At 36.0% G+C, this 19969-nt stretch overlaps 2 protein-coding genes across 3 annotated transcripts in view; one reads left to right on the top strand and one right to left on the bottom strand.

Annotated features, from left to right (window-relative positions):
• Positions 1-19969, bottom strand: part of LOC112574760 (tenascin-like) — a 121243-nt gene that overhangs the window by 54555 nt on the left and 46719 nt on the right. The gene's annotated exons all lie outside the window — the stretch shown is intronic.
• LOC112574761 overlaps positions 1-19969 on the top strand; it is a 21106-nt gene extending 1137 nt beyond the window's left edge. Inside the window, exons 2-11 of one of the 2 annotated variants that reach the window (XM_025256008.1) lie at positions 605-745; positions 2495-2629; positions 3281-3490; positions 5928-6062; positions 8395-8604; positions 9045-9197; positions 16268-16468; positions 18527-18677; positions 19072-19141; positions 19733-19969. In XM_025256008.1, the coding sequence (XP_025111793.1) occupies positions 691-745; positions 2495-2629; positions 3281-3490; positions 5928-6062; positions 8395-8604; positions 9045-9197; positions 16268-16468; positions 18527-18677; positions 19072-19123 (1302 nt within the window). In that variant the 5' untranslated portion in view covers positions 605-690 and the 3' untranslated portion in view covers positions 19124-19141; positions 19733-19969. The remainder of the gene's footprint in view (positions 1-604; positions 746-2494; positions 2630-3280; positions 3491-5927; positions 6063-8394; positions 8605-9044; positions 9198-16267; positions 16469-18526; positions 18678-19071; positions 19142-19732) is intronic. The other variant, XM_025256009.1, reaches the window with a different exon arrangement.

The raw sequence follows: 19969 nt of genomic DNA, 5'->3' as shown, positions 1-19969 counted from the left end.
TTAGTTTCTGCCTGAAGTCCTGATTTATTGGATTTTCTCGTTTTACCTTTATCCTTCTCTACCAAACCACCTTCCAACTATAAAGTCGATAGACGAAACCTTTGATCTTAGTATCAAAAGACCAAGTGTAGAAATGTTCCTGCTCAGACAGTTGAAGTTCAAAGTGTTTATAAACTGCACCCTGTCCTAATTCTATGATGTCCAATTGGCCAGAGTAAGTCGGAGAAGAGCAGGTTCGACACCCCAAACAAAAAACTTTTCCATGTTCAATCCAGCGGTCATTACTCTCATAAAATGACTTATGCAAATAATAGCAAAGAAAATAAAAAGGACCATTCTCAAGAGACTTATCTCTAATAAAGAATGAGGTTTCTAGCACCTAACTCTCTATGACAGAAATAAAGGTTAGAGGGATGTTATTTACATTTTAACACGTTGGCAGGTAACAGTTGCAGGTGAAAAATCCTCAAAAGTATATTATTGTTACTGACAACGTTATACTACTACTTAGCTACGTGTGAACTATTAATTATAATTGATTCTATTTTCGTCCCTGTAAACCCGTCTATATATTTTATCATTTGCCACATAATGCTCTCGACAGACTATCTACACGGAGCCAGAGCATTTCAGGTGTCCTGGATATTTCAACAGAGCAGCCATAGCTTAGCTCTTTGAGCATCTTCAACTATGAACAAAATACTGTTGGTGTTTTTCCTGCCTATTGTTACTGCTTCACCGCAAGGTAAAATAAGGGATAATGAGGGAAGGAAAGTGTGTACTAAAAGCTGAAAATGACAATCAGTTTAAACTAATGAAGTTATTATTTCTTTCAGTTTTGACTAGCCGGCTGCTAAAAGTTTGGATTATAAACTTACTGATTATCGCTGTTAATGATAAAAATTATGGTAGATAAGATAAGACTTTATTTATCCTAGAGGGAAATTAGAGGCAGCTCTATATGGAGTAACAGCAATCCAACCATAATCATATCCACTACATCTCTCACAGACTCTCGTTAAATTTCATGCATTCATGGTTTAGGCTTCAATGCGATCTACAATCATATGCACACAATAGAAGTCGCTCGGCCAAATCAATGGCAACCCTCATCTACAGTCCTGCTTGCAGTTACACAGAACTGGTTGCCTGATGCAAGTTGTAAATATTTGTTGATAGGACATACAATCATCGCGAATAATTTCTGAAAGTGTCAGCCTATCATCACTCTGGCAGTCGCAGTGATTCTTGGTGAGATGTACAAAGCACGATAAAAGTTTATCTTCTCACGTCCTTCAAACTGTTGTAAACACAGATAAAGGATAGAACACTCTGCAACTGAGATGGATAAAATAGCCAAAGAAATATCTGGGAAATAAAGGAAGACTTCACCTTCTTGAGTTGAAACAGACACAGTTGAGACTTCTCCACGACAGCTTTATTATAGGTATCCCACGAAAGTCTCTTTTCAAAGATGATGCCCAGGTATCGAAATGTGGTGACAATTGCCACTCCCTTATCATGGATGACAGTTATTAGACATAATGGCGAAATCTGACTGAAATTAATCTCTGAACTTACATCAAGTTCCAAGAAATTGTCATTGCACCAGGTAATAAACTCACCCAAGACTACATTATGAGTATCTACTGGCCTTCTGAGAAGAGAGAGTAGTGCAATGTCATTCAATAATTTGATCATCGTGGTTACTGTGGCAGCTGTCGGTATAAATCATAAACAAAGGGGCAATAAAACAAGCCCTTGAGGTGAGCCGGTGCACGTTGTGATGGCGTCTGTCAACCACAAAGTAAATTTTTTTAATGATCAATGAAACTAGCTGCTGACTAAGGAAAAGCTCGTCATGGCGTCTTTTAGCTAGGATATGTTGGTAAAAGTTGTTTAAGGCTGAAAATAAGTCAGCAAATAACAGTCAGGTGTTTAAGAAACAATAAGAATGACATTTTAGCTTTATGTGATAAAAATGGGATAATTATTGTTTATTGTCCCAGCACTAAGACGGAAAAGTAATGCAGGCAGAAATGTGTTATCAAGAGATGGATGCATAAAGCATTCACTCATATACATGTTTACTTACATAGATGAATTCACATAGAGATGCATGACTGCAGGCGCCAATGTGCAGCAAAGAAGTATACTTATTTCTCTTTCCTTCTGCTGTTGAAATGAAGCATGGAAGCCTATGCGTTTTCTAAAATAGTGTGGAGAAAATGAAATTATGTTAGGGTGTTAATTAATGGTTTGTAATGCCGTTCATTTTTATCATAATTTTTAAGACATGACATGCTCTTTTACCTTTAAAATAGTTTAATACCAACTAATTATTTCTACTTGATTTCCATGCATTTTACAGTAAATATATATCAACGTAAACACACATATATATATATATATCACCTGATTATTGTTAAAGTAGAAACCTAAAAATCAACATGCGAGTCACATAAGGCTTGTAAATAGTAATGTTTTGTCCCAGATGGCCAGATCACATGTTCCATAACCCCCGTTGACTCAGGTCAGGACATTGCTCTCACTTGTCTCTTTCCTGAGGACCTGAATGTAACAAAGAAAGATTTCTCCGTCTATCACTATACTGATGATACAAAACCAGGTAAGTTTGTACATTGCTTGAGATGAAAGAACTGTGTGTATATATATGGCACATAAGTGATCGCTGGATCATTTGTGAGTTGTAGACCTATCAGTTTATGATTAGATACGGTTATCATTTGCGTTTGTTATTGTTTAAGCCAAGAGCATTATCTCTGCCTTATACAAAATGCCACGTGTAGCAATCATTGCAGAAGATCCGTTAATAAAGTTTATGTACCATTGTATGTTATTTACAGTACGCTTAGTGCTGCTTACATGAGTTGTGTAACTACTGAAATTTAAAAAAAGACCCGCAGATTCTGGATTACAGAGCAGTAAAACCAGCATACAGCCAAACAGTATGACATCTGAAACAACCTCTTAAACTTTTGTACATTAACAGTAACAGGAGAGAATTATAGCTTGTAAACGACTTTCAAAAATTAGCTACTTTCAACCAATCTGGCAAAAAATTAAATGACTAGATAGACTAGCTAGTAATGAATGTAGCAAAGGTGAAGAATGTGGCTGCCATTCTTCAGATTATTAAATGTTTTACTGTTATTAGGTTAATAATCTAATACCCATGTCAGTGTAATTATTTCCAGTTGGAAAAATTAGTTTAAAGAATTACTAAATTCATTTAATTGCTAATACTTTTTATCAACAGACGCTGTGATAGACTGCTGGTGGATGAAGGGCAATTTAAGCTGCAATGTTAATGATGGATATAAGTATAACAAGACAGTAAACACACAGCTGACAGTTACATTAAGTCACGTGTCAACGACACACATGGGAACCTACGTTTGTCAAGTTGCCGGCTACAGGTCAAGCTCATTTGGAACATGCCAACTGGAAGCTGAGCAGGTCAATCAAGGTAATTTGTTTTAGTTTCAAATTTAGCATCTATAATATGTGAATAAAATTAGTTATAAAATGGTAAAGCAAGGTGCACAGACTGCTACAAAAAGGTTTCTGCATTCAAGATTAAGGAAAACGTTTTTTTTCTTTACCTTTGATATTACAACATTAAGACATGTACACAACTCTGAAATATCTTATGGTATATTTTACTTAGGTCGAAGAACTAAAGGTTTCTAAAATTGTAAAACAAATCAACAAAAATAAAATAAAAAAGAGATAGCTATTTTTTATGTAAATTGTTCTTGTGCAATATGCAATATGTCTGTCATTAGTATTACTAATAGTTATCATTAGTTGAATATATGATTAATCCTATATATATATATGTGTGTGTCTTGTAAATGTGTCTTCGTTAATCATAATCACATGCTCTATGATTTATGCTGCATAACACCAGTGTGAGATTGATATTATAGATGTGTGGTAAAATTACTGCAGAAAAGTATAATATAGCCTCATGGTCATAGTAGCGATACACTGTTAGGAGTTGTTTACCTGTCTAATCCACAGTATAAAGCAAGTGGACTTTAAGATTCTCCTATCCATATACAGTGGAACCTCGGTTAACGAACTTAATCCGTTCTGGAAAGCTGTTCGTTATCCGAAATGTTCGTTATCCGAAACAATTTTTTCCATAAGAAATAAAGGAAATAGATTTAATTGGTTCCCAGCCCTGTTGACTTGCTAATATTTGAAAGTTACAGGCTACATAGGTATTTGTTTTAATGAGAACAGTTATAATGCAATATAAATGGAGTTAAATAAACATAAACACATTAACGAAAGCATTTAAACATCAGAAAACTTGCGTTTTGACGGCGTGGTTGGAAGCAGGTGAGGGGAGGAAGGGGTGGAATTACTTCTTTGATTCCCCTCCATGAGCACACGTGACATTATAAAATCGGGGGTGACTTCCCTTTTCTGTAGCTTTGAGGTTAAAGGACAAAACTTATCCAGTGTCTGTTCCTTCTGCCTTTTTTTGTAAAACTTCGGTAATACGGTAATACGACATCACATATCCGACAGACGCATGCCACCTTCATACTTTGAAATCATTTCCTTTTTCAATTCATTTGTTGGCCGCTTCCTTGTCATTACCTCACTACTATTAATTGTTCTTAATCTTCTATGGAGCCATTATTGAGGAATATCTTATTAAAATAAAGAACAAAAATCACTAAATAAGAAGGATGCGCACAGATAAAGAACGACTGACCGTAACTGTGTCTCAATTTCAATTTCAATTTCAATTTCAATTTAACTTTATTATCTCACTAGGAGAAATTAAAAGACGTGGTAAAACAACTGGCTGATAATAAAACTTAGAATAAAAACAACTTAAATTCCACTCAAACTATCATCTCACACAAACACCTACAGTCCATGTAAATACCCGACTAAATAAGAAACAACACTAAAACTATATTCCCAAAACCACACACCCACACCCTCACGCTCACAAATCCTTCCAACACTTATTCAGTAAGACAACAGACTGGTGTATAAAACTATTCCGAGAACGGGCAGTGGAAGCTCTGGGTACAATAAAACGTCTCTTGGACGGAAGAAGGTTATAATATTGAGCTAAAACATGTGTTCTATCTTTCGCAATCACTCTCGCTTTCCGTACTACTCGCCTCTCATACAACTCACTCAGACACTCCTGCTTCTCCCCAATCACCTTCCCACTCACACTCACAACTCTATCTAACACATTCCTATTACTAGCTCTCAAACCTCCATACCAACATAAAAATCCAAATGTCAACACAGACTCAAGAAAACATCTATAAAAAGCACTTAAAACCTTTTTGTTGACATCCAGGGAACGGAGTTTTTGCAAACAGTACAATCTAGATTGACATTTCTTATGAATAACCTCAGTATTGGTGGTAAAAGTGAGTTTGTCGTCAATCACAGTTCCTAAATATTTGTACTGTTCAACACGTTCAACCTTGGCACCATCAATATAGAGGTCAGGGATAACAGTGCTCTTGCGTCTGAAATCAATCACCAGCTCGAATGATGACATGCTGGTCGGTCACGTGTTGTTCACGTGGCTGTTCGTTATCCGAAATTTTGTTCGCTATCGGAGACAAACTTTTAACGAAATTTTTGTTCGTTAACCGAAATATTCATTATCCGAGGCGTTCGCTAACCGAGGTTCCACTGTACCTTAGGCCCCAGTGTCTTATAGACTGAGTATCAGAGATTGTCAAAGTCTAGGCATGCCATCAACCTACCCACCACATGTTCGTCCCCTGTAATGTCTCAGAAATATTGCAGTTTTTAATTGACATGATTGTTAAAAGTCTAGAGGAAATAAAACAGCCATCTCACATACTCTGACCCTTATGACTTTAATAATGTTCATATTGTTATGTAAACAGAGGGCAAGATTTCGTGCACTGTTCCACTCGTCCAACCAGATGAGGATACTTCACTGACATGCCATTACCCCGAGGACCTCAATGTAACCAAGAAAGATTTTTCCGTCTATTACTACACAGAGGGTGCAAAACCTGGTAAAATTTCAAATTAATACTTTTTACTGCATGGTGTCACCCAATCGCATCAATTTATTTATCGGTCTCTCTTCTCTGTGAGTCAGGTGACAGCAAAAGTAATCCTTTAAATGAGTCATTCATGCCGACAATAACTTTTTTAGACATCAGGCTAACTATTTCACGTACACGAACCTATAGCTTTGAACATCAAAAAATTAACTTTGTAAAAACTGGATAATCATAATTTATCTGAAATGTAGGTAGTGTGTAGTTTCCCCTGTGAACATCAACATGTAACCTTTTGGTACTTCGTATATATTTTTACTGTTGCTCTTACACTAAAGATATTGAAACGAGTAAAAATGCGTTTTAGGCGAGTAAACCTGCATTCTCTCCTTTATTGCCTGTAGTTTTCTTCAGAATGTATACTAAGTTTAAGTGTACTATTATATAGATTATTTTTTTCATGTAATATTACATTTTATACAACTCTGGGCTTACTTACAAGAGCACCAGCTCATTCCCCATGCTCAGTCAGCATACAGACCTTTTCACAGTACTAAGACTACCTTAGTTAAAGGGACCACCGACATATTATCTGCCCATCTGGTGATATTTCTGCCTTAACTCTACTGGACCTGTCTGCTGTATTTGACACCGTCGAGCACTCTCTTCTCCTTCACAGACTACACACCGTTTAAGGGATACCTGCACCTGCCCTAGCGTGGTTCAACTCCTATGTCACTGATAGGACGCAGACTGTGTTTGTTTATTGTAAAAAAAGCATCTCGCCCTGCTCCACTTTCTTGTGGTGTCCCTCAAGGCTCAGTACTCTTTATTCAGTATGTGAAGCCAATTTCATCTTGCATCCAGTCTCACAACGTTTCTAATCACTCAAATGCTGATGATACCCAGCTGTACTGCTCCACTCCACCGGCTGAGTCTCACTCTGCTACCACCACCATAGACGTCTATATTTATTAAGTCAAAGATTGGATAGTGAAAAAAATCAACTCAATGATGATAAAATGGAAACCATCATATGTTCGAGAAGAAGAAATCCATCTTCACTCGTTTGTCCACGAAGTCACATCAAGGTGGAACAAATCAGCATCACTTTTGCGTCCTCCATCAGGAATCTGGGATTCATTGTCACTGTTGACATGACTCTTGCTAAACATGTTTCAGTTGTCTGTCAGTCTGTCTATTATGATAAACAAGTCACAGAGCTGTCTATCAGTCTGCCTTTTAGGAACTACGCAAGATCAGCGCCATCCGTCACATTCTGTGTCCGCGCTACCAACACTCTTGTCTGTGTGTTTGTTTTATCCAGACTTGATTACTGCAACTTCTTGCTTGCTGGCTGCCCTGGATACCTTCTTCACAAACTCCAGAAAGTACAGAAGTCTGCTATACGCCAGGTGCCTAAAGCTGGAAACGGGACTACGTCACACCTCTCCTTCGTTATCTGCACTGGCCTCCCATCCGTTCTGACATCCAGTACAAATTTTCCGTGCTGTTTTTTATTTTCTTTGCTGGCACCTGCCCTGATTATTTCTCTGAACTGCTTCTCCCTTACACCCCAGCTAGACAACTCCACTCCTTCTTCCTGTCACCAACACAACAATATATAGCCACAGGATTTTTAGTTTGTGTGCAGCCAAACAATGGAACTCTTTCCCTTTCCACATCCGCCACCTACCCACTATTGAATTCTTGACACGTGAACTCAAAACACACCTCTTCCGTAAACATTACTCCTAACAACCTTTCCCATAATGCTAGCCCTTTATCAAAACTTTCCCTGCTCGTCTGTGTCATGATACTCTCAGTTTTTTTTATGTGTCTCTTTTAGAGTTTTTGTACTTGTTGTTTCATTAGTATTGTTTATTCTTTCTTAGTTCATATGTTATTCGTTTGTTTTGCTGTCCATGTCTCGTTCTTGTTCTTAGGCGATAACGGCATACTCCTTAGGAGTGTCAGTATGCGCTTCAGAAAGTTTGTATTTATTGTTTTTTTTTTCCCTAACTCAAAAACTCTGTAAGTTGATTTTTTTTTGAATTAGTCTCTCGGAGGTCGAGTTAGCGAGGCCCGACTGTTATTATTTCTGCAGTTTGCTCCTTTTTATTTCCATTAATATATATATATACAGACAGAAAGAAAGAGAGAGAACGCTTAACATTAAATATTCATTATTTATAATCTATTTCTGTACCCATTCAATTGAAACATACATAAATTTCTCTCTCTCTCGTATATTCACGTTGTGACAGCATGTACAAGATCATTTAAGCAGGTCAAATGGAAGTAGGAATAACTGTAGGTATCTATTTAACTTGTATGTTGATAGAGGCTGTGCTAGATTGCTTGTGGATCGATGACAATTTGAAATGTTTGGTAAATCCCGGCTATACGTACAACATGAACGTGAACACACAGCTGACACTCAACATAAGTCACGTGATGTCGGTGAACAACGGAACCTACACCTGTCAAGTTGCCGGCTACAGACCAAGCTCTTTTGGAACATGTCAGTTTGAAACCGAAAAGAGCTGTCGGGGTAATGTAACTTATATGATGTAGTTGAATATGAAAAAGTGAACTAGTAATATATTTTAAGGAAAACTCAGTATCTTCAGATATTGTGACTTGGAAGCTGCCAGGGTCATAAACCCACACCTATCTATGTATCATAGAAGGCTTCAACCAAAACAAAGAAAGAATTTTACCCCAATCAAATTGTTGCATTCATGACATGGCTTACCACTTACAGTTTATTTAGGCTATCTGACCTTTATCTTTCTACTAAGTAGGTAAATGTTTTCAATAACAAAACAGTTCTGTCGCAGTTTTAATATTTTCTCATGAAATAACACGAACATAAAGTGTAATTTTCAAAATTGATGTATTAGTTTTTAATCCCATATTCTAGATGCATTATCGAAGAATTATTTACCGACCAGAAAACACTTTGACGACGATCATATTGCTATATTTCAGCGAGAGAATGGTATTACTTGCCACCCGTACAGCTGGGCGGAAAGGCGAGTTTTTCCTGTCATTTCCCTGGAGACCCCTGTGTCACCAAAAATAATTTCTTCGTTTTTCACATCACTGAGGTTGCAGGTAAAGAAGGCCCATCAGAAAGAATAGGTAAGGACAACCCTGAAGGAAAGTTCTGACCACAAGGTTTTCTGGCATATAATAAAATACATGCAGAGAAAGAACACACTTGGCAACACCTTACCAACTAAAATTTTAGCGATACCTTTAATTAATACATTCCCTGAAGTCATGGTAAACATTAAAAATAAAATTAATGCTAAGATCAGACATGGTAGTATTGATGATGAAAATGATGGTACTTTAAGTGTCACAACTACTGCTGAGGAAGTAGAAAGAGCTGTCTTTTACTGAAAAGTAAAACAACAAAGACCGACGGTTAATATGAGTTTTTCAAACATATTTTAGTATCCATTACTCCTTTCCTATCATCTTCTTTTAAACTACTTAAAAAAAACCAGATTGCTTACTGATGCGTGGTCTGAAGCTTATCTTTAACCATTACATGAAAAGGGTGACATTCATCAACCCCAAATCTATAAATGTATATCTCGCCTTAATATGTGTAGTAAAATTTACATCTTTTACAGAGTAACATAAAAAACGAATAGGTCAAGTAACTCAATACTCAGGATGAGCAGCAAGCCGGCTTTAGAAGTGATCATAACACAATAGCTCATACATTTACCTTGATGGAAGGTATTCAGAAGCAGCTAAGCAAACAAAACTATACATAACCTTCATTGACTTCGAGAGAAATTTCGATTTCGTGTCTAGAGAAAAACGTTGTCAATATTACAGAAAAGCGGTATCTATAGCAAAATCTATAGAGCTATCAAAAGAATATATGAAGTTGTAAAAGCCAGAGTAAGGGTTGGTTGAGATCGGACTAAATCGTTTAACTACCTAAAAAATAAAATAGGGTGAAATCTGCAGTCAGGGTTGTCCATGGGACATATTTTTCTATTCCATCCCATCCCATGGCAATTTATGCCTGTCCCATCCCATCCCATCCCACGGGATTTCCATTATATAATATTAATATGGAATACAGTTCAAATAAAATCATTAAATTTATGAAAGTTTAGGTAGAGTGTCTACTAAATAGGACTACATGTACAAATAGACATGCAAAACGACAAAATTTATTAACTTTTTTTTATTATGATTTACACCAACAAAAATAAACATAACAATGAAGGTGGATCTTAAACAAGACATAAAGCATTTCCCATGCCATTGAGCATACAACTATTTCAATGTCAGCTACCACTGACATTCCCTAGTGACTACACATCAGTTTTACACAATTCTTAAATTTATATACCTTTTTTAGAGGAAAAAATTATTATTACAGTGCTATATATGTTGTTCCGTCATTGACTGAATCTATGATGTCACACCCACCTGTATTTCACAAATAAGAAATTATGAAAGTGAGGGTGTGAGTGTATATGTGTGTGTGTTTAAAACATGTCAATTTGGCATCATGCATAATCTATACCATAAGTGTAATCTGCTAATGAAAAAGGGGAGTAATTGCATAATTTGATAAAAAACATCAATAGCACCTAGTAATACAAGTTTTGAAATAGCAATGCTTTGTCTTGACAAATATAAGGACAAGAAATGAAAGTAGACAAATATTCTGAAATCTTAATACAAAACTTACACATGATCCTCATCATACGAATAATCACTTGCACCGTCATGCTTGAAATATGTTTACAAATAAAGCAATGAAAATGATGAAAATGATACTATGAAGATTTACATAAAAGGTAATGATCTTGACTTATTATAATGTACATGTGTTTAGAAGATTAAATAACAAATACTAAATTAATAGACATTAAATAGTATTACACATTATGCACACACAAAAAAACAAACAACAACAAAAAAACCAAAAAAAAAACCCACAAACAACACAAACACAAAAGAGAGAAAAAGAGGAGGAAGAGGAATGTGAAAAGAACATGATTCGCAGGCTCCTCATTAGACTACAATGTAAATGCATTCTCACTTTATATATTATTAAAAAAACAAAAAAACAAAAAACAAAAAACAAACATGCACAGACAGAAACATTCAGTGTGTGAAGAGAAGCTTCTTATATGGTATCCATTTTTTAGAAAAAACGTTCTGGCTTACTATTTATTGTGTAGTAATATTTTTCTACATGATATCTTTTCTTTATTTCCAATACAAATGAGTTCACACTTAGATGAATATTGAAACATTTTCACCGATAAATATAAAACTTTGCCATAATTAGAATAAGGCTGAATATCTTATCTGTCATAAGCTCATTTTGGACTCCAAATATTATCAGCTGTTTCTTTACTTCTATCTGCTCACAATGAGCACATTTTTCTTTTAACTTAGTAAAGAGATCCTTCCAAATTTTTTTTACAATAATACAATCAAAAAACAAGTGTTCTATAGATTCCCTTGACTGAGTGCAGTAGGTGCAAAGATCTGAGTCTCTAAGTTTTATTTGATATAATAGTGTGTTTGTAGCTAGAACACGATGCAGAATACGATATTGAAACCACTGAAGTTTTGTATCCATTGTAACAATAAAAGGGTGAGCAAATATTTGTCCTCACTGAAGGTCTGGAAAAACTTTTTCCCATTTTCTAATGCATTTAGGAGGCGTCTGTGAACATAATAGTTTATTATATATACCTTTTGTGCCTTTTTTATGCTTGATTATGGCTAACAGTGGTGCAGAGCATGTAGTATTTCTGTCCGATTGTTTCCATAAGTGACCAATCTTTCTTTTATATTTGACAATGGCCATGATTCTACTGTAATAATCTAGAAAGCTTATATTTTTGCCATGTATTTGTTGGGATACTTCAAATTTCATAGGTATTCCATTATTATCAAGTAAATCCCCAATTTTCATAATATTACAGTTTAACCATTTTTCTACTGTTTTTTTGTGTATCATTTTTGGACAGAAAAGTATTAAAAAATAACGGTTCATGCAGAAATTCTGTAAGTGACAAGGGGGTAAATCTAATGCAAAAGTATGAAAAAATAGCAAATACATCTTTCCAAAACACATTTGTTTAAAATTTATTAACTTCAACACTCAAAAGTATAATCTAAGTATGACAATTCAGTATCATTCTGACAATCTCATTCTATTTCTGTCACTCTGCTCATTCAGCACACTATCAATTTCCTGCTCATCGACCGTTTCTAATAAATCAGTTAATCCAGGTAATCCCCGAACCATTTCCACAATTTTCATCTTTAAGCAAATCTGATATACACAGAGTTTATAACGACAGCTGGTGACATCCGTTTTCGTAACTTACTCAACAACAATAAACAATAAACACTAAACAAGCGCTCTATTTCTGCCGATGACACTGGTACGGCCAAAACAATTTTTGCACTTGCTTTTAGCAGTGGAAACCTATGTTCATTTTTCCAATAATTTAATGGTTGTGAAGTTGGTTGCCGTAATTGTTCAAACATGATGAGTTCCTCCTCAAGGCATTTGTTCCTCCTGGCGCCATCAAACTTAAGTGCTTTGTTTGGCGGAGGATCATAAAGTAAGTCAAAATCACTTTCGGCTTTTGTTCTAGAATTCCTGCTACTTCACATACAACAGATGATTCAGAAGAAAGATTTAAATCCCTGATGAATGAAATAACAGTTGGAACAACAGACTTAGAAAAAGCGACCCAGTCATTGGCCCATTTATTGGTGTCCACATTCCTTTTCTTCTGAGTAACAACTGACTTGACCATGTCTTCTATTTTAGCTGTAATGTCAACCCCAGTAAGGAATGCCGCAGTAACTGCCAGAGAACTGCCGCAATATGGCCAAAGTTTTTCTTCAATAATATTGTGAAAGTTCTGACAATATTTCTTCACCATGCTGCTGGAAGTTTCTTCGTCAATATCATCAATAACTTTGTACAACTGATAGTCTAGGACGAAGTATAACAGCAATATTAAATGAGATGTAGCACCATCAATTTCTAGTTTGTCAAAGAAGGTTTTCAATTTCTCATGTATATACAGCATTCCTTTAATCTGTGCAATATTCGGAATGTGACTTAAGAATTCCTCATCGTCTTCATTCAAATAATGCGAGTAATTTTTTAAATGGGCATTGAAACGTCGGTAATATGATCGCCATTCACGTGTTCTAGATTTTGTTGGTATGGAAAATAGCAGCTGTGATGCCTTTGCCTGACGTGTATTGTAATATGTTTCAATAAATGAAAGTTGATCCATGAAATGATCCAGTTCAAAAATCACTCCTCTGCTGAAGCTATTAGTAATGCATGTTGATAACCTGTGCTCAGTACAACCAGATTGATGAATTTCTGTATCGGTGTAAAACCGTCCATCAAATGCTGCCATCATAGTTGCTGCATTATCAGTACACACAAACAATGGACTGGAGAATGTGGTTGATTCGACAAGAAATTCACGTACAAAAAAACTGTGCGTAAATTGTGCAGTATGAGATTCATTATTATCAATATTGATAATAGACAAAGGAAAAGTAATCCATTCCCAACTCTGATCTAGTCCACATGCAATAATTACTCCATATGGCAACAGATATGTTTGTCTTGCAGACCAAAAGTCAACTATTCCTGAAATTGCACATTCCGGATCTTGTGCCATATTTTGAAACAATTTCTGAAACTGCAGTTTTGCCAATTTTCCTTGCTCCAAAATAGCACAAGTCACTGTTTGCCGTGATATAGTGTAATCATATACCTTGTTCGCAGCTTGAGTACATCTTGCAGCAAAGTTAGCAGCGTCACATATAATGTCACATCCACCCGAAATGGATACTGTTGGATGTGATGTAATTAGTTCAACAACTGTTTTTTGCCACGTATTTGCCAATGTTGCTGGTAGTTTTGATACTTCCGGCTGCTTAGCTTCAAAAAATCTTTTGATGTTCGTAGAACTTGAACTAACAGAACCACATTTCATGCTATGCTGTATTGCAACTCCATAACCACTTGATTAATCCATTTTCCATTAATCAACTTATACCAACTGTACAGCGTTTTGCACTTTGCACAGCAAAGAAATAGTGCTAAAATACCTTCAGATATTTTAACTGCTTTAACATCAGCTGTTGAAGACTTTACATGTTCTTTGGGAACATCAATCAAGTGGCATCCTCCATCACTCAACATCTTTGCAACCACAGTTTTAGTTAGATCTTGGAACGCATATTTTTGGTCGGCCATTTTGGGGTGTTACATTTACACAGCCTGTATTCAGTAACACATGACTTCAAGTGACTGCCTTCCTGCCTTCACAAATTATTTGAAATTAGCAATTCAGAATGAAATTCAGCAACGAAACATTACACCAGATTAAAACTAGCTTTGTATTTACAAATCTCCAAGCCGCGCGCATGCGCAATGTGCCAGTCTGGCAGTGTTACCGCTCGTTAAATTGAGAAAACGTAGACAGAGCCTTTAAAAAACCTAGGAAAACCTAAATTATTCTTTAGACTCGAAATCCTTCTCATAGCACCATGCAGATGATGAATGAATTCTATTTTGTTGCACTTACGCAACTGCAAATTTCAGCGTAAATTTATTTTACAATATCAAGTATCGACTACCATGGGAAATACAAATGTGTGCTGTTCTATCCCATCCAATCCCATGGGACGTTTCCCATGGGATTCCCATGGGATTCCCATTCCTATGGACAACACTGTCTGTAGTCCTATCCTATTCTCTTTATTTATGATTAATTTACCAAGTGAAATTAGGCAAAAAAGAAAACATTGAATCCAACTCACTCCTCATTTGATTTAGCTGTTAATTTTATTGCTTCAGGGTTATATTGCTTTGTTTTCTGATACAATTTTAGGTCTCTAATAGGATGTGTCATTCTGTCAAAAACTAAGATCTCACCTAATAAAACATTACATAAATAAGTCAAATATAGCGGTTTTCAGAAATGGTGGTTTTATTTCAAAACAGAAACATGGTTATGTGATATGGGAAAACCTATTGGTGTAAATATGTACAAACATCTGGGAATACTTTGCTGTGTTCATGTGTTCATTTTACTTTGCTGTGTTCATGGATTTCATGACCTTGCTTTAAAAGCTCCAATTGGTGCTATTGTCCCCTTAAGGTCTCCTAATGACCAAAGTAAATCACTGTTTTTTAGCATGTTTGATGCTTAGCTTTATATCGCTGAGATCTGGTGTCTGAATTATGATAACAACATAATTGCAAATGTGCATTTGTTTGCAATAAAGAAATTACTAACTGATTTAATCAGAACTCCCAACGCTATGGTTTATGGTCAATGTCTTCCTTATCCTCTATATATTAATGTGCATATACAGTGCTTTGAATGTTGGCTTAAAGTATTGCGACTGTAACAAGAACGCTTGGCCACAAAAGTTTATGAACTGTTACTTTATTTACACCATGATAGTGTTGCATGGCTATATTATGTGATCATTTGTCTTTACCAATACAGGTTTGGTTTTATATGGGAGAGTCAAGGGATTGGAAAGGTCTTTTTAATCTTGAAATAAAAGTTGATAGATTAGTTTAGGCATAGTAGCAAACGTAAGAGCCAGATTTCAAATATATAAATTCTTCAAATCTACCCTAGCTTCTTATAAAGCAAAGATATATAAGAGATGCAGTAATAAAATTTAGGCTGGAGGTTTTTTTAAAAAAATTAAACCCTCAAAGGTAAGGCTGAAAAACGGCACAAATACTATCTCTCAATTTAGAAATTAAAAAAAATACATATTTTTTGGCTGTCCAGATCATTTTGATTTACGCGAAGAATAAATTCGCAGAAAATTTTACAACGTAATTTAACATTTTCAATTCTGAGTTTTAATATAACGGTACTAGAATAACCCCCAGCTTAGCCACATACATCTATTAGATAATAATATATGAGAGAACAAGTTTTAAAGACTTCACCCTGTTTTATTCTTACAACGCTAGTTTTTGTTAAACTGCAATAAATAGCACTTTAATCAATTATGTCCAGCACATTAATAAGTCTTGAAACAAGACAAATATAACTTCAGTCATGGTGAATGTTAGCTTAATTGGTTCTCTTATTTAGTGTAACACTATCGGATGTTCTATAATTAATATTTGTTAATGTTGACAGATCCCGTATTAGTCTGCAAGTGGATTGACGGAGAATTAAAGTGTTTGGGGAAGCGAGGTTACAACTTCAGTAAAACAGACGACACAACCGTGACAGTCACTATAAATAATGTGACGGAGTCACACGCCGGTGTTTACTATTGTGTAATAGATGGAAACAGGCAGTACTCCCTCGAAATGTTTGCAGTCATGATCAGGCAGGGTAAGGAGTGTTAAACTATTTTTTACTGAGGTAATAAAAGGACTGAATCTCTCCCAATTGTTCCCCGTTCAACCGGACATCATTCTTTTCGGGACGACGCCGTTATGAGTATCCTTGCTCTTTTAGCGCTGATTTCCTTCCCAAGGAAGATGTGGTACGTTTAGAGTGGATAATTGTACAGCTCATCGCAATACTCTGTCCAGCGATCGCGAATCTCTTTATCTTTCCTCAGCGGACGATGCTTGTCCGTGATCTTTGCAGTTTTTGTACCTTGTTTATTGCTTGTGAGGGTTTGTAGCAGGCTGAAAGCCTTTTTGTTGTGGCCTTTATTTACACTATTAATGATTTCGGAACATCTATGTTTCGATCAAGACGGCCCTGGCTATCATGTTTTTCCGCATTTTACGGTAATTCCTCCTGAAACCATTTCGGGCTCTCTTTTTGTTTTAAACCTCTTGCAGAATTTACAAAAATTAAGAACTTTCTTTGTGGTCACTGTCACTTTTGTGGGCTTCTTCCTTTCCATCACTTTTTCTGCTGATGATTCGAGCACCTCATTGACGTGACTAGAGAGGAAGTCTAAGTCATAGTTGTTGTCGAGTAAATCCAGGGCAGAGAACCTGCCGCCCACTGCGGCGCGAAAGGCAAGGCAGCCGCGACTTCAGGGTTCTCGAGGTTTTTGAGGTTTTACGAGTGTTTTGTGCCTGTCGTTTTGTTGAGGGTTTCATGAGCAGGGCGGAGAGCACGAGTTTGTGCTAACTCGCGATATGTGCATCTGGGAACGTCCGTGTCCCACCTTTGGGGATGCTTGATTTAAAGCGACGAGAAAACGAAATGAAATCTATTTTGTTCCTTACTGCTTCCATTGGTGATGTCCCAACTGGACATCTTGTGACTAAATGAGGTGTTGGCGATAGTGAAAACTGTGCGAACTCAAGCAAACAAATATCTCTTTTGTTGATCTCTCCAAAAAGGCACACACAGTCTGTATGCGTCTAAGCCAAACTCAGCGTTCCACTCTTCCTTCATTTAGACCCCAAGAACTACATTCTCCAGCTGCTCATATAACTTTTTCTACCTAGCTCTCCTTGTGAAAACTATTTATTGGATGAACCTGTGCCACCGTTAGGTTCTATGGCTTGGGAGCTATATGGATAGACGTGGGTCTGCTCAAGATCGCTGGGCATCTGATCATTCCCTCTGCTTTTCTCTTGCGAACGAGAAATCCTACCCTAAGCTCATTCTTGGTCCTCGCCGCAGAAGAACAGCCTACAGCCACCGGACGTCACCGTCTCCCCTGACCCAGAGCTCGTACACTTTGTCACACTGTTGCGCACGGAAGTTCTATGTACCACCTTCACAAAGTTTAAATGCGCTTAACTCTTTTACCTGACTGGGTTTTTCTAGATTTTATCTGCCTTTTTCTTTACTTCCTTCGTGGGGGTCTTGTTCTCTCTTCTCTATGGACTTGTCCTCACTGGCTTGAGCTCCGACGTCGTCTTCTTCTTTACCTGCGTTGGATGAACGCTTACCTTGCTGTGACAAGCGCCAGTGAAAAGCACTGATCTTTTTATCCTGGATTACATCAGTGCTAGTTTAATTTGTGGCCGTCTCCCCCAGAGGAATTGCAGGTGACGCAAAAGATTTCATAAAATTATTTCAAAATGCGTAGATCAAAACTTACATTTTCAGTTGTTTAGCGTCACCTCCCCATCATTGTAAATTGAGGCCTTTTTGGCATACCAATGGTTGCAAAAAGTGTTATTCTAGTAAAGGGCCATTTTGAATCAAACTTAATTACATCCCCCTTATGACTTTAATGTAGAAATACGTTATTAACATTTTCTAATTATTATTTTTCAGATACTACCTCCAGTAATGGATTTATGTTTGTTACTTACATATTTGTACTTTTAATGATTTTATGCATCTTTATGGTAAATTATGTTTTAACTGTATATTTAGGTAAAGAAGAAATAGAAGAAAAGACACTTCATTACGACTAGCTTGTACTTACTTTCTTTTAAATATAAATGTTTTCTTAATTTTTTTAAACAGAACCTAACAGTCACCAACGTAAAGCGAACACAGGCAATCAAAGAATTTTTTTGGTGATCGGGATTGCTCTAGTACCTTTCAGCATAGCAGTGGGTTTGTTTTGTTGCATTTGTGGGATGTTACCGACAGAAAAAAAACTTTTGGGAGAAAGGTAAGATGTGGTTGATATGTCAACATCTGTTTATTTGTGTTTGTGAATACGTGCGTCAATTAATTGCACAATAACTATATTTATACATTTGAGCAATAATCGATCTTTTATATTAAAACTTTTTAAAGCTATCAAACATACCAAAAACAGAAAAAACGTCTATAAATTACTTAATATTTTGTGTTTTAATGTATATCAACAGATTTGTGAATTAGATGAGCTACATAAATCAAAATTTGCTATTTTCAATCAATATTATAATATAATCTTCTGGATTTTAGTTATTTCCATTTGTTGATAAGCTACTACTACTTCTTGATGATCAGTATAATGATATGAAGAAAGGCTCAAATATTTAGTAAAGGTGGTGCTGTTTGGTTATTCTCTTAAACAGATTTGAGACAAAACTCCGTTTTCGAAAATGGATCTTAGCCAAGTATGAATAGCTGCTGTTTTTCTTTGAAGTAAGCAAATCCTTGTTATGCGGGGTCTTCTGCATATGCATTTCTTATTGACTACAATGTTGAATATTCATCATTTGCATATATTTTTAAACGATCTGATTACATATTTAAGAGGATGTGAACAGGGAAGGAATAAGCAATAGCTTATTACAATAAGCATTTAAATTTTAGATAATTTTAGTTCCTGCTTTCCTGATTATATCTTGCCTTGGGTATATCCTAGTCTCGAGGGTGAGCACAATGTTCACACTTTAGTTATGCAGCTGTTAGATGAAGGAGGTGAACGGCATTTTGTGCTTTTAAAATATCATAGATTTGCAGTAGAACAGCTCCATGTTATTCTTTCTTTCTTTACCTAATCACTTGTTTTAAAGCATTTTTGATGACAACGAACGTTCAGCTTTCTACTCGTTCTGATTTTGCATTATAAATATTTTAGAACATTTTGATTTTTATATTCTGTTGAGTTTGTTATTACTCAGTAAGTAACTGTATTTTAATTATATAAAAAGTGCCCTTTTTCTAATAATTGTGTGTATCTATAATGTGCATCTATCATGAATGATATTGATCTATTGTACTTTGTCCTAGGAAACCGGAGAGCAGACAAATAAGTTCAGAAAAGTTATAAGGACCAGTGCCACAAGAGTATTAATTTAATTTTACTCCTGTCTTCAATGTAAAGGTGATGTGTAAAGTGAGCATATCCTGAATAATTAATGTACAGCAGGGGCATAGACTGTTGCAAATACGACACGTAGAAGCCTATGCGTTTGGTTGACATATATATTTTTTTTAATTGACCTATTACTCAAGAAAGAAAAAAAT

The sequence above is a fragment of the Pomacea canaliculata genome, linkage group LG11, assembly GCF_003073045.1.
Source record: "Pomacea canaliculata isolate SZHN2017 linkage group LG11, ASM307304v1, whole genome shotgun sequence".
NCBI lineage: Eukaryota > Metazoa > Mollusca > Gastropoda > Architaenioglossa > Ampullariidae > Pomacea > Pomacea canaliculata.
Note: the sequence above shows the minus strand (reverse complement) of the source record. Positions and strands in the feature narration are given on the sequence as shown.